The following is a 15,340-nucleotide window of genomic DNA, read 5'->3' on the forward strand; positions in this document are numbered from 1 at the left end:
GCAATTTATAATACTGATTCTGAACGGAGATTTCTTTGTATCATTTTCCATCCCAAACTTCTTCTGGGTAATATAAGGCATTGCAACAGCATATGCACCCACCTGTTTGTCTTTAATTTTGTTGGTGTAAAAATGCTTGCCCAAGTCGTAGATAATCATCTCCTTCTTCTCCAAATTGATCATCAATGGCATCCAAAGCCTTTCCTTAACCAACATTGGCGCCAGTATTTTGTTTGTAGGTGCTTCCTTGAAGAGTTGACTGAATCCTTCTTCAGGGAACTCATATTCATCTTTGTTGTCAACGAATATTGAGTAATATTCATCAATCTCTCTCAAAAAAGAAGTTTCAGCCAACGTCAATGATTTGCTTTTATAGAAGTGCGGATGACTTTCTTCTCTTCTGCTTAACAACTTCACAACTGTATCAACATGCTAAACAACAACAAAAAACAGATTAGAACAAGTCTTGTTGTCAAATAACTCATATAAATAAGTTCAGACCCGGTCACACATCATCTTGTAAACCAATTTAAACACATTGTAAATCTTTGAAAACGCTTAAAAGACATATTTTAATTCCTTTTAAAACCTTTTAAACCTCTTGTAAACACTTTTAAAAACCCTTTTAAAACTCTTTAAAACCTTTTTAAAACCTTTTTAAAACCCCATGAAACGTTAACAACACATTTGTAAAACCTTAAGCTTTGTTATCATACCATTGTTGTTAACGACTTCCCTGGCGTCTCTAGTGTTGTGAACCACTTGGCATCAACTTTTTTACCCAGAATTGTTAGTTGCCTACATCCAAAAATAAACAGAATAATCAAGAATACTTTCAAAACCATGAATACATCTGTTAAAAGACTAATTGAACTTTTACTTTTGTTGCTAGAAACTAAAACTTACTTTGCTTTCCTTGAATTCTTCCAGTCACTAAATACATCTAACCGGGTCTTATCAACTTTGGAAAAAGGATAAAGTATTGGGTCCTTCTTCTTCTCGGCCGTGTAAGGCGGCTGAGTGTGAATAGAAGGAATTGTATTTCGTTCACTTTTTCTTTGCACACCACCAACATCATCAGATTTAATCTTCTTTTTCTGTGGCTTTACAAAACAAAAAAATTTCACACTTTATATCGATACACTGGAAAACATTTTAAATATCTCATAGAAATAAATAATTAAGTTAGATACATACCCCTTCTCTAGCTTGAATATCAGCATCTGGGTTGTCACTTGGTTTACGCTTCTTCCTCTGTAGTGCCTCAAGAAAATCACAATTTTTTGTAAAACATTTAATAAAATGTAAAACATTATACAACTAGTTACTAACCTCTTTTCTGTTCATAACATCATCATCACCATCATTGCTTTGCTTACACTTTCTCTGCAGTTCATCATTTCTTGGTTTACTTGATGAAATCTTTTAAAATACTCACTTCTTAATGATTTACCTGTTTTCTCTCTCTCAAAACTCTCTTCTTACTGCTTGCTCCCTTCTCTTTATCAATGCTTTTATCTTTTCCACTATCCTCATCTTCTTCAGAAAGAAGATCAAATTTTGGTGTAGAAGGGCGTGGAGAAGGAGATTTATCCTTCAAAGATGATAACAATTGTGGTTTACAACAGGCTTTTAAAAGGATATTTGAGAACTTATAAAAATACTAGATATATGTACCTTTGGTGTTTCTTCAAAGTAATTACCATCATCACCACCAGTTTTTTGAGTGTTTTCATCATCTGCAGCGTAGCTCCCATCTTGTGTGTTTGATGGACGGACAGAATCTGCAGACTGGCTTTCTACGAAATCTTCTCTAGCAATATCTCCATCAACATTTTGTTTGCCAGCCTGCAACAAAAAAAAAGAACATATAACAACATCATTTTTAAGGTTTTACATTCTGTTTCAAAAGGGTTTTAAAAGGTTTAAGTCACTATGGTTGCCCTTTAATCAGTGTTATGCTGTAAATCCGTTAAAAACACTTTTTAAACAGAAAAACTTTTAAAATAGATACTGACCTCTTCATTTATAACCTCTTCATTTCTATTCTGTCCATCTTCATCTTCGTGAGACTGCAAAGGGAAAAGAAAAAAAAGGACCTCAGTTTAAAGAGTTTAGTGTCGAATATATGCGAAAAGGTGCGATCTTGTAATCTTACTCCTTTATCCTTATCTTTCCCTGATGTGGTTTTGACAGCTTCTTCAATGGCTTCTAGTCTTTTGTTGAAGTCATCTAACATAAAGAGGATTATGTCAAGTTTTTCTGAATCTGACAAATTTTTCTCCATTTTCTCTTGTTTCTCAAAGTCTGGCAATTTTTCCCCCATTTTGTCACCCAACTCTCCCAAAGCACAGTAAATATCAACTAATCTTGTAGACCATTCTTCTTTCTTCAACCTATAGCCTTTCATAACCAAGCCAATAACTTCTTCAAAATCATTGTCATCTTTATCAACCAAATGCTTATATTCTTCTGGATCTCCAATTATTGTTTTGACTTCAACCTACAAAAATAATCAAAATCCATCAAAACAAAACTCATCAAATATAGATAACCAATGAATAATCAAAACTACACTTTTAATAGAATTCAAAACTTACACAAGTTGCTGTCTTAATAGCTTCAACAACATCATCAAACCTTGCATAACGACTTGATTGCCAATTGAGAATCAGTGGATAGAATGTTCTTGAAAAATTACATCTTATCGCAAATTTATCACCAAAAATTGGAACAGCACTCAAGGCCCATATATATAATGCCATGGGAAATCCCTTGACACTATACTGACCTTTGAACCAAGTATTTTTATCGAATTTCTGAATGCATGTGGCGAGAATGTTATACGCTTCCTTGCCCCATGGTTGGGCTGTATACATCTCGAAATCTGATGCATGCTTCAGCCTAGACAGAGGTATCTTCTCTGTTGAATTTGGTGTCATCAAAATACCTTCTGTTAATACCACTGCAGCGAGGCATTCCTTTTCCTTGTCATCCAAAGGTTCTTCACCCTCTTCTGGTTCATTAAATAGTCGATATTGAAGTTGAGTTAAAGTGTAATCTCCTCTCACCGCCCAAGAATATGGTTCACTAATTGGATCTTTTCCGTTATTCCTTGGTTCTCTATGAATAGGTTCGCATTGAATCCCTATGTTTAATAAAACAATGATGTTAGTTTGTTCAAACTTTGCCTAATATAAACTGTTCTAAAACCCTTTTAAATCCCTTTTAAAACTCTTTTAAAACTCTTAAAAGGTTTTAAAAGAGTTTTAAAAGGGTTTAAAAACTTCTAAAACAGGAAAAACCCTTTTACAATAGTTTTAAAAGGTTTTAAAAAGGTTAAAAACCCTTTTAAAACCCTTTTAAAACCATTTTAAAACCCTTTTAAAACCCTTTTAAAAACCTTTTAAAACTATTGTAAAACCCTTTTAAAACCATTTAAGAGTTTTAAAAGAGTTTCAAAAGAGTTTTAAGAGGGTTTTAAAAGGGTTTTAAAACATTTAAAACGGGAAAAACCCTTTACAATAGAGTTTTAAAAGGGTTTTAAAAGAGTTTAAAAGAGTTTTAAAAGGTTTTTAAAAGGGTTTTAAAAGGTTTTTAAAACCATTGCAAACACTTTATAATTACCTGTTGTAAGGAAGAACTCTCTCATGGAAAACCGAAGAGGTTGCATGTCGACTGTAAACCATAAGTTTCTCCCTCTTGTCTTCAGCCTTCTCAGCATCAAGTAGTGGAATATTTTCCCAGAAAATCCAATGTCTCTGGCAGAAAGATTGATGATGTGCCCAAGGAAGGAAGATTGAAGCTTCGTGAAAGATGCTTTTCCTAATGTATGTTTAACTTTGGCAACTAGGCTTAAGTCCGAATGTTGACATATGTTTGCTCCAACAATTGGTTCTAAACCCATACCATATGTTGGTTCTGGTAGTGCAAGGGGTTCAAAATCAGTTGATGCCATCTGTTAAAGAAACACACTTAATTAGACTTTTCAACGGATTTACAAGAGTTTTAAAAGGGTTTTTAAAAATCAACATCACACGTTATCGATCTGAAGTCATCTTATCAACACACTTTATCGACATAATTCAACTACGACCGATCTAAAAATTGATATCAAATGGTTTAACAGGGACTTTCAAAAAGTGTTTTACAAGAGATAACAAAAATCCAAATTTACAAGACTTTACTAATTTCAAATCCATATCAAACACAATTATCGATCTGAATGCATCAGATCTGAATCTGGATCGATATCAAAGAAACTGAAGAGGCTTTTAAAAACTGTTTTAAAAGAACATAAATCCAAATTTAAAAGAGTTTACATATTCCAAATCGATATCAAAGAAATCTAAAAGCCCTAAATTTAAAAAAGCGATAGTCCAAATTGATAAACCCAGAAAGAAAAAAAGAAAGAATGAACCTGCCTGCGATAGAACCAGAATCAATGTCGGGAATTACGTATACGAGAGACGAAAGCGCAGAATCGCCGCGAAGAAGGATCGAGAATAGCCGCGAAGAAGAATCGTGAATCGCCGCGCAGAATCGCCGATGAACGAAGGAGAGAGAATCGTCGGTTGAGGAAGGAGAGAAGCACGGCGAAGTGGAGAGAAAATTAGGTTTTCTTCATTAAGAGTAAAAAAGTCTTTTTCACCAAAAAAAGGGGTACCCTTAAAAATGGATCCTTCCCAAAGATATTTTTAAAAAGTGGAAGGGAAAAAAGGGCATTTTTGCTTTTCCCCCTTAAAACAATATATTTGTCAATAGACATTACTAAGTATTAAAAAAAAAACTCTAAACAAATGTAGACAGCTCAACTTTTACGTTTTAGTATAGCACATTATATATATTTAAATTATTTATGTTTTGATCCAATGTACTAAAATCCAAATATAGATCTGAAATTTTCAGATAATATTCGGGTAAGATATCAGATCTCAAGTTCTTAATACTTTTATTCATCACTACTTTCTAAGAAACAAAATGTCAATGAGAAAACAAGGAGAATCAAATTTTGTTGAGAAGATCAAATTAATCAGTAAAAATGACTAGTGGAGAAACTTATTATTTTTCCTTCAAAAATTATATAATTTTTTTTGGGGTTTATCATCTTTTATGCTCCTTGTGGAACGTTGGATGCTCTCTCCATCCTAATATATAATTCACTCTGCATTCTGGTCTATGTAAATAATAGGCTTGAATCAAGAAAATAAAGAAAGAGAAAGAGATGGAAACTAATTATAGGCTCATAGTATTTTTGCTTCTTTGTATCTTCCTTTGTCGCGCCGAATCTGCTCTTCCTTCTCACTATGTACTCTCACACACCGGTTAGTGTTTAGTTACTATAAAACATCAAATTATGGATAAGGTTTTCTAAGGGTTCTTGAAATAGTACTCTATCTACTACGTGTATACAATCTCGTGAAACTAAATTAATGTATTGTTCCAATGTGGTTTGAGTTAAGTTGGTTTTACGAATTTAAAATTTCCAAAACATATTTGAAGGGAGGAGAATGATGGGTTATTATAAGCCCAGTCGTGCCATAGGAATTATGAAAATTTCCAAAACACCACCATCAAAAAGTCCGCAGGCTCCAGGCAGAGGAGATTGGTATGTCCCTTTTCAATTATTCACTTTCGTTTGAAAATTTTCTAAAAAAACACATTCCTCGTTATTTTTATTTTTGTAATAGTGGAGGAGATGGAATGTCATCATCTCATTCAAATAATTTGAATCTATTAGTTCTATTTTTTTTTCTGCAACTACAAATGATTATGCTTTCCCAAAAATCAAATATGTGATATGTTGGGTGTTTTAAATAAGTTGTTCATCTCCTACATAACTAAACTAAGTTATTTGGTGGAAAGGGCCTATGATCTCCCATTGGTAGATGATTTATCTGGTGCTGTGCAAGGTTTGATGTTTTTTTTTTGGATGAAACAAATATGAGTAAATTAAAATACTAGTTGGAAAATAAAAAACATTGAATAATCAATTTTCATAAAGATAAAATATTTAATGCGTTTATATTTTTTTACTTTAACTTTTTTTTTTTGTTGACTTACGGATAACTTGAATTCGTAATATAATTTTTAGAAAGAAGATTAATGAGCCAAATGGATGTAGGAGCATCAAGCAGTGCACAAGGTACTGGTCGCAACCACTAGATCCGGTTTCGGTTACTAGTGTTTATATATATCGTATGTGTGTGTGTGAATTTTCTATTTTATGCCTTCACATGTCAAGAAAGTTTGAATTCTGTATTACTATTATTTAGTTTTCGATATATCGTGGAATACGTATTGTTTCACACAATTTTAATTACATCAATTTTATTTATCATCATTCCAATAAGTCGAGGCGATCATCATATAGGCTTTGAAAAATAAAAACTATATAGCTACAAATGTAACTCTTTTAGTTTGTGTGTTTTTCAAGTAAGGTTTTTAAATCTCATCATCAATGCATAATGAAGTTTTAACAAAATTTCATAATAGAACAAAAATACATTTTCTTCAGTAGTTCTTGCTCGTGACTCGTGAGAATTATAAAATATGTAGAGCCACTGTTGATGGCTCGAAATTCAGTTCAAAATCACAGTGTTTGGTGACTATCGTATTACCAGTTGAGCTTTTTGTGTTGTATGCATCTTCTCTTATGGGTGGTCTTGTGATAGTTTGTTTCAACACATCTCCTGGTTCCCTATCAAGCTTTGTCAAGTTTGTGTCTCTATGTTTAATCTCTGCTTGTTCTTGTGCTTTAATTTCAAAGTTTGCTATTCGGGCATGTTCGAATATGCTCCATCTCTCTGTATTTTGTTAAGCTTGAATGAAGAGTTTGGGTGCACAAAAAAAAAAAAGTATCAAAACCCCAAATGTCTCTTGTGGCCCGTTCTAGAATTAATTAAGACCAAGTAATTTTGACCTTCAAACTAGTCTCATAAGTATAATACAAATATTGAATCTTAAGAATTACTTTGATAGTAGTTCCTATTCAAATATATTTCTTTTCATTTTTTTTCAGCTAATCTATACTATTAAAAGGGAAGCATTTTTAATAAGTATACATAGATTAAGAGATTATTATATGAAATGCAATTTAAAACAGAATAGGGATAAATATAACTCAGAGCCAAACATATACAATTAATAGAAGAACTGTATAAGGTAAACATGTATCCAAACAGACCTGTAATTAGTAGCACAAAAAGGGAAACACGTAAACAACATTTACGACATACAAAAATAATTAGCATTCAAACAAGTAAACAACAATAATTAGCATTCAAAATTTCTAAAATTTGAATCATAACAGTTACGAATTTAAATATCAACCATATTTGAATTGTTTAGGATATGAGTCATTAGGATCAAATTCAAAATCTTTATAAATATATATCTACTTAACAAATGTGCACACAATATTAATTACTATCATCTAAATTATAGACATTTTCAATTCAAAAAATCCTAAATATAGGAACAAAAATAACAATTTTGTTATGAAAATATATAGTATCAATTGCATTTATCCTATTAATGGAACCACTGACCTCCACTATAAATATAACCATCGTTAGAATGGCTACCAACGATGGCAGATCCGAATCATGATGTCAATCTTTTTCAAACCAGTGGGGATATATTGAAGGTCGTTTTATCAGATAAAATAATGAAAAAAAATCATCAATTATAAACAATGGTTTGAATTTATAAAGTATTTAGTATGCATACTTCTTTTTAAAGTTTTTCTTAATATGAAACAAACTTATGTTGAATTCTACTTTTTTACAGAGTTCAAAAATTCATGTTTAACTCAAAAAAATATATGTGAGGCGTTTTTGTTCTATTTTGAACTACTCTTTTAAGGTTTTTATGCTTTTAGTATTCTAATATTTTACATCATTGTTGACAAAATACTAACCGTTTAACAACAAGATGTGTTGTTTATTTTTATGAAATTATATCTTAAAACTATCATAACTATGAAAAATAGTAATATCTTTAATTAAGATTTGAAAATTTAAATTGATATTTTCATTTTATATATTATTACTGATACATGAAGATACCAATATAGATACCTGGAGGTACTTCCTACCAAAAAAAATACGTGAAAATGCCAATATATAAATGATTTTAATATCTTTTTGTCACGCATGATTTTAATATTTTTTTGTCACACATGATTATAATATATATATGTATATATATATATATATGTTTGCAGGCGGTAAAAAGAACAAATGTTGTTACTACATATGGTGTCAAGGAGAAAAAACATGTAAAGTGAAACGTGAAGGAGTATTGACAAATGACTTTAATTTTCAAGAATATAATTCTGAAGTGATTGATTCTACTTAATATAATTGTATAGTAGATTTGTGTAACCATCCACACATAGCATAGGTATATATGTGTGGTAATAAAAAATCAAAAATGTTTATTAATATATTTTACAAAATTATTTTTAAATTGTAAATTCACTTTTTGTTTATTTTTCATTTAATTTGTGTTATTTAAATTGCGGCAATCAAACAGAACATATTTTAGAGTATTGGTTAAAATTGCATATCCAAACTTATACGAAACCAATAACCAACAATAAAATTTTGGAAATATAATTATCAATTTTAAATAACATAAAGAAATCAATTTTAATTCGATTGCATAAATATAGAACTAAACATACCAAGTCTTTTTTTGGAGCAAAAAGAACTATCTTACCAACTAAAACGAAAAAACCTATCATACCAACATAATTACCATAACTGTGTTAGTGCATAAGGATAAGTTTTGTTAGTAAATACTAATGAATAAATATCAAAATTAAAGGGGAATAGTTTCACTTCTTTTCACACATGAATATATAAAAGTTTTAGTATATCAAAACATAAAATAATATCTTATCAAATCTCTTAAGACATATTTTATAGATAATTTTTTAAATTGAAATACATGTTACCCACGGGTTTTGCAAATTCAACACGGCAAATACAAAACATTGCTCATGTGGTTTTTGGGTGACAAGTAAAAAAATAGCAAAACTATTACAAAGTAAGTCTATCAGTGTAGGTTTGTCACGCTATACAATTTAGGTCATCAAGTTTAGGAATTTTAATCATTATGGCAGATTTTATCTAATTTGATAGATAATTTTGAGAAATATAAAGAAAATTTGTATAATGTCCACTAATTTGTAAAAATTAAATATCCAAACAAAAAGTACATGAAGTATGAATATCGCATCCAAATCTTCTACCTATTTCTTTATATGTTAGACTAAAATATACAATCTCAAATGGATAAAGTATTTTTAAAATTACAGTTATGAAATAAAATAAATATGGCATATATGAGACGTGACGGTTTTTCTGTCCAGATATAAACATTTAAAATTCGTCTAACTTTTTTAATTGTAGTTGTTTATACTTTTCGTCTAAAAAAACAAAACATATATAGTCATTCTTTTCGTCTAAAAAAATAATAACATATCAAATGTTATACTGATAAGAGTTTAGATTATAAATGTTACTAATATCCCGCGCATACGTAAATATTGCAAACCGGATAATAATCTTAATTTTTGAAATCAACCCCGCACGTACGTGCGGGTCCGAATCTAGTTCACATATAAAAGGAAGAACATATGATCTCTATCTAAATAGAAATCCACAAAAGTAGTAGAGCAAATTAAGATTATATAGATCTTTAACTCATATATACCTAGGCAATATCAAATACCACATATACAAGTGTTTTTACATAACTTAAACCAACTATTCTATAATTAATTGGGCTAACCTAAAAAAGATAGGGAAGATTCCGTAACCTAGCTAGCTGACTGTTAGTGATTCAGTATTGCTAAACAAAATTCAAAGAGATGCAAGATTCGAAAAACAGCTTGTTCCAACTTCCAAGTAATTCAAGGTAACATGCACAACGATCTTGGAGGTACGGTGAGGGGAAATTGTGCATCACTCGGAACACAATTTCCTTCAACCAACAATGCTCTGAAAATAGGAGCTTTTATGGTTTAGCAGAAAAATCTAACTTCATGGAAAAGCAAAGTCAAACAATATTTTTCATATCAAAATACATATTTATGATCGAAAGGTGAAAAAACATGTTTATTTTAGAATTTTAAACAATTAAAAAATGTGATGGAAGGGAGACTAGTCTAGACAGACTAGTCTGGGCTTATACCAATGATGGAAAATATTCAGTGAAAAGCGGATATTGGTTGGCTTCTAAGGAAGTGGAAGGGAGAGTTGCAGACTCCAGTACAACAGAAAACCTTAATAATATTAAAGCTCGGATTTGGGATTTGTATACTGCTCCAAAGATCAGGATGTTCCTGTGGCGAACTCTATCGGGTGCTCTGGCTGTTGCAGATTGCCTGAGGGCTCATCGGTTAAATATTAGTCCAATTTGTAAAGTGTGTCATGTTACAGAGGAATCTGTATCACATGTTCTCTTTAGATGCACTTTTGCGGCTCAAGTTTGGTCTGCATCGTCAGTGCCTTTGCCGGCACAGGGTTTCTCAGCCTCGATTTCTGCTAATATTGAGTACGTCTTTGATATAATGACAAGGGGTGACGTACAACAAAGTTGGCGTGAGGCTATACCCTGGATATTATGGGAGATCTGGAAAGCACGCAATGGGACTGTGCTAGCTGGAAAAGATTTTGATTACCGGTTTGTTCTTGCTGGTGCGTTGACAGATGCTGAGGAGTGGATACGTCAAAATCTCATTGCAAGAATAGGAACACCAGGGAGCGAAGCAAGGAAATCGGTATCTGGTTCCAAAAAGATGGACTAAGCCGGTTCATGGTAAACTCAAATGTAATTTAAATGCTTCCTGGGTAAACGATCACTTTACTGGGGGGTGCTTGGATTTTGAGGAACCACGAGGGCAACGTGTTATTCCATTCTAGACATGCTTTTTTGCCAACGGTGAATCGTATCTCTGCTGAGCTGCAGTGTATTCTCTGGTGTTAGGAAAATTTACAGATCCTACACATTTGGTCTTGTGAGATTTGGTCAAGACTGTGGGGCAGCCATTAAAGCATTAGAGAAACCTATGGAGTGGCCTAGGTATCGATCAGTTCTTCACAGAATCTCCGAGGTGCTACGTCACATGCAGGATGTCTCGTTTCATGTAGCTGTCCCAAAATCCAATAGAGTGGCTCGGGAAATTTCCGGGAGTGTCACTCGAGATGGACGACTGAACTCTTATCTATCCCTAGGAGGTCCAGCTTGGCTTCAGGAGCAGATTAGGAGGGACAACAGTGCTTAGCCTGTTCTATTTGGTTTGAATGAGTTGATCTCCATGATTATTTTGTCTAAGAGTGAACGGATATTGTCTGTTCTTACTCTGTTTTTGTACTGTTGACCTCCTTTTTTAATGCAATTTAGATGATCAAAAAAAAAAAATGTGATGGAAAGTCTTTTCCTTTGCTCTCGGAGGAATGAAAATGAGAAAAATGAGTTTTCTCCTTAAATTTTTTTGATTAATTTCCTTCACTAGAAATTTCCTTATAAAAGTGGACATATGAGGAAATTTTCCCTCCACCAGAAATGAGAGAAAAAGAGGACATATGCAAAGTACGTTTATTCTTTTAATTTTGTTACAAATAGATCTGTCTTTCTTTCTAATAACTTCTTCATTTTTTTTTCTTTTCAAACTAAATTTTTCTGTTTTTTTTTTTTTTTTTTTTACGTTATGAATCCTTATAGAAAAAAGTACATGGTTTGGTTTGACTTCTCAACCTTAACATCAAGTGTACACTTTCCAGAAAGAAGTTGGTTTAGCTCTTCAGATGTCACATTGTGAGGGATTTTATGTAGAAAGAGGTTTGCTTTCTCAACCTCCAGCATCTATGGAAAAAAATTGCAGACATTTGTTTTTGTAACTGTTGGACTTTATGATAAAACTATAACTTCTGTTATTCTGTAAATCCATATTTGTTAACCTCTTTAGATGGTTTGATTGTTGTCTCAGCTCTTTTCTCTATAACAGCAAGTACAAGTTTCATCGCAGCTGTTGCATCGTGTATACAATCATGAGGAACGTCGACCTTTCGGACTTCATAACCAAAAATAGACTTGCTAAGGTTGTTAAGTGAAGGTCTTCTAAGCTTTCGTGCATTNTTTTTTTTTTTTTTTTTTTAACGTTATGAATCCTTATAGAAAAAAGTACATGGTTTGGTTTGACTTCTCGACCTTAACATCAAGTGTACACTTTCCAGAAAGAAGTTGGTTTAGCTCTTCAGATGTCACATTGTGAGGGATTTTATGTAGAAAGAGGTTTGCTTTCTCAACCTCCAGCATCTATGGAAAAAAATTGCAGACATTTGTTTTTGTAACTGTTGGACTTTATGATAAAACTATAACTTCTGTTATTCTGTAAATCCATATTTGTTAACCTCTTTAGATGGTTTGATTGTTGTCTCAGCTCTTTTCTCTATAACAGCAAGTACAAGTTTCATCGCAGCTGTTGCATCGTGTATACAATCATGAGGAACGTCGACCTTTCGGACTTCATAACCAAAAATAGACTTGCTAAGGTTGTTAAGTGAAGGTCTTCTAAGCTTTCGTGCATTTGAATACTTGAATACAAGTGCGGTATCAATTACTTTGGGATGATCTATCTTCAACACTTGCAAATCTCTGTTCAAACTGTGACCTACCAAAATAGTACCCTCGGAAATAAGAGGCTGCAAAGTTTCCTGTATATCTGCCACAGAGAGTGTAGCATTTTCGATATCTTCAGCAGTGACCCCTGTTATGTGTGATCTGTAGTCAACAACAGGTTTGTCCGGTTTCACAAATTTGTCAAGACTCAAGAATCACCTTTAAATCACGGTCAACAGCGCCAACTCGAACTAAACCCTCAGTCCCATCTTCACAAAGAACCATCTCACAATCAAGAGCTACAATTTGAGTTGATTTCATCACTTTTGACATCTTCAATCCAACATCAGATACAAACCAGTCCTCGGAGTATGGCTGGAACGAATAGTATAGAGAGTAATTCAGATGCTCAACGGTCAATCGAACTAGCCTCTGCTCAGGAATGTCTTTATCTTTGGATTCCTGCTTCAACTTTTCAATCAGAAGATGATTGGCGTGACATTTCAGAACTTGCAAATCTTGTTTCTTCTTAAAAGTAGTCAGAAATTGGACCAAATCGTCACGGGAACGCCTCGAAGGGTCAATAGGTGATTGAACATTTTTGTCGTAAATACTTAAAAACTCTTTCCAGTTTCCTTTTTCTCCTCGCAAATCTCGACTCTGCAGTAACTTCACCAACTCTTCAAGGACTTCTTTCTCAGCTGTGGCTAGTTTAAGCTCCATAGTACGAGAAACAATGCTCAGGCCAACAGAGAGATTTTTTAGGGTTTCTGTTTTTGATTTTGAGAAAAAATAAAAACTCACTTCTTCTTGAATTAATTGGTCAAGTCTCAAAGTGGGTCTGAGACCCAACTAATTTTTCTGTTTTTAGAATAGTTTTCATAATTAAGAAAAAATAAATTCAAAACTTGTAATATTATTATATTATTTCCAATTACTCTAATTTATTGATTGACAAAAAAGGTTAGCAAAACTACACATGAAGGAAATTAATCAAAGAAGTTGAGGAGAAAACTCAACTTTTTCATTTTCAGATTTTGTTTTTCAATTAATCTTTTAGAAATCTGCCTCTCCATCAAGATATATATAGAAGTAAATGTTTATCAGCCAACGAGAAAAAGATAGAGAGATGGCTTCTCCAAAAACAAGTCAAGTACTCATCTTACTTCTGCTCCTTTGCGTCCTCCCTTCCCTCACGGAAGCATCTCTACCTTCTCATGAACAATCACTTTCAATTACCGGTTAGTGTTTCAATACAAATAAATGCATGCATAGAAGTATAGAACTAGTCAATATAAAGTGGAGTGCGCCCTAGCTGCTCGTTTTCTCTCTGGCACAATCCCCGAGACATCCTCTTCTGGCGGCGTCGAGTCCGATCGGCGCCGCTGGGAAACTGCTTCTCCGCTCTCGTTTTCTCTACTGCTATCTAAGCTTGTTCTCGATCTGTTTCTATGACGAATCCACCGGAGGTTCATCGAAGACTCTCTCAACTACTCCGGCCACGTTTCAACTTCACCCTCCCCTTCTCCCTCCGTCACATCCGGTGGTTTATCCGGTGGGTTTACTCGGTGAGATGCTTCTCTCGAATTCCCAACCATCCATCGCCGGATCTGAGATCCCAAAAATCATTGATAATTTTGCGTCTCGCCTCTCTCAAGGACTCCCCTCGAAGTCAACCTCAACACCTCTCTGCTCCTTGGATTTAGATCCCCTCACCAAGTGTTTTACTTGGCCGAGGTTGGACAAGAGATCTGTTTTGACGCCAGAGTCTTGCAAGCAATTGACGATGAACCGTGACCCAAATCTTGTACCTCAAAAACCCAGGTCTGTTCCAAATCTCTCTTTATCTACCCATAGTATACCTTTATGTCGATTCATGGTCTCAGTTGTCCGAAGACTGCAACTTGAACCTAATCAATCATGGTTGCTCTGTGGTTACAAAGTATGTTTGCGAACCCTGCCATTAGAACTATCTAGGGTTAGTATCTTTGATTGTGAAAGTTTAAAGACGAACGACATTATGGCCTCGTCTCTATGGAGCGAAGGTTACCGGAATCCCTTTGATCTTTTCTCTTTGTTTTCCCTGTTTCCTGAACTCTCTCAAGCGTTATTAATCTGTCCTGAAACCGGAAAACCTTGGAAGTTCGGCATTATAACATCTTCTCCAAAGAGAGGAGGTTACCGAAGCCTTCCCAACCCTCTCCCCACATCTTCCCTGTGTCTCGAGCATTGTCAAGCGAAAATCAAAACAACGAGGAAGTTTGTTCTCCATTGCAAAAAGCTGAAGACACTCGGCATTATGACCCCATCTCCATGGAATGGTGGTTACCAGAACCTCTTCACACAAGCTATACCCGACCCTCAACCTCCACTCACCCTCCTCCTTGCCAATGAGCAGACCAACCCATCTCGTCTCTCAGCTTTGGAAATCCTCTCAACGTCCCAATGTCAACTGATAAGGACTATTTCCCATGTTCCTGCTTTGTGCTTGAATATGGCATCAACTTCCCTTGAATTTGCTTGTGGTTTGGTGCATTATTGCCCAAGTCTCCAATATTTCTTGGATATGCTGTTGATTTATCTATCTTTTCATTGTGCTTCTTATTGTTGTACCAAGCTTTGCTTCGGAAAACTCTTAACCTATGTAATCTTTTGTCTTGTTGTTTGAATGAAAGCAAGATCTGTTTGTCCAAAAAAAAAAAAAAAA

General features: G+C 33.7%; 2 protein-coding genes and 1 pseudogene across 2 annotated transcripts in view; 1 reads left to right on the top strand and 2 right to left on the bottom strand.

Annotated features, from left to right (window-relative positions):
- LOC104772798 overlaps positions 1-4,085 on the bottom strand; it is a 4,332-nt gene extending 247 nt beyond the window's left edge. Inside the window, exons 1-11 of the mRNA XM_019241945.1 lie at positions 3,628-4,085; positions 2,601-3,148; positions 2,159-2,503; positions 2,019-2,072; positions 1,678-1,848; positions 1,454-1,594; positions 1,333-1,386; positions 1,198-1,254; positions 907-1,103; positions 717-798; positions 15-432 (exon numbers count right to left, since the gene is read on the bottom strand). Of these exons, the coding sequence (XP_019097490.1) occupies positions 15-432; positions 717-798; positions 907-1,103; positions 1,198-1,254; positions 1,333-1,386; positions 1,454-1,594; positions 1,678-1,848; positions 2,019-2,072; positions 2,159-2,503; positions 2,601-3,148; positions 3,628-3,958 (2,398 nt within the window). The 5' untranslated portion in view covers positions 3,959-4,085. The remainder of the gene's footprint in view (positions 1-14; positions 433-716; positions 799-906; positions 1,104-1,197; positions 1,255-1,332; positions 1,387-1,453; positions 1,595-1,677; positions 1,849-2,018; positions 2,073-2,158; positions 2,504-2,600; positions 3,149-3,627) is intronic.
- LOC104771631 lies at positions 5,171-6,343 on the top strand. The gene is made up of 4 exons (XM_019241946.1): positions 5,171-5,324; positions 5,503-5,608; positions 5,866-5,912; positions 6,095-6,343. Exons 1-4 carry the CDS (start codon positions 5,225-5,227, stop codon positions 6,163-6,165), a joined length of 324 nt encoding a protein of 107 aa, XP_019097491.1. The 5' UTR covers positions 5,171-5,224; the 3' UTR covers positions 6,166-6,343.
- Positions 11,946-13,356, bottom strand: LOC104772799 (annotated as a pseudogene).

The sequence above is a fragment of the Camelina sativa genome, chromosome 20 (assembly GCF_000633955.1).
Source record: "Camelina sativa cultivar DH55 chromosome 20, Cs, whole genome shotgun sequence".
In the NCBI taxonomy this organism is placed as follows: Eukaryota; Viridiplantae; Streptophyta; class Magnoliopsida; order Brassicales; family Brassicaceae; genus Camelina; species Camelina sativa.

Excerpts from the sequence above, each read along its gene's own strand:
- LOC104771631 (XM_019241946.1), top strand. The coding sequence starts at position 5,225 with ATGGAAACTAATTATAGGCTCATAGTATTTTTGCTTCTTTGTATCTTC. Across the intron at positions 5,609-5,865 it reads GCTCCAGGCAGAGGAGATTG|GGCCTATGATCTCCCATTGG; the intron begins GTATGTCCCTTT and ends TTTGGTGGAAAG. Across the intron at positions 5,913-6,094 it reads TTTATCTGGTGCTGTGCAAG|AAAGAAGATTAATGAGCCAA; the intron begins GTTTGATGTTTT and ends TATAATTTTTAG.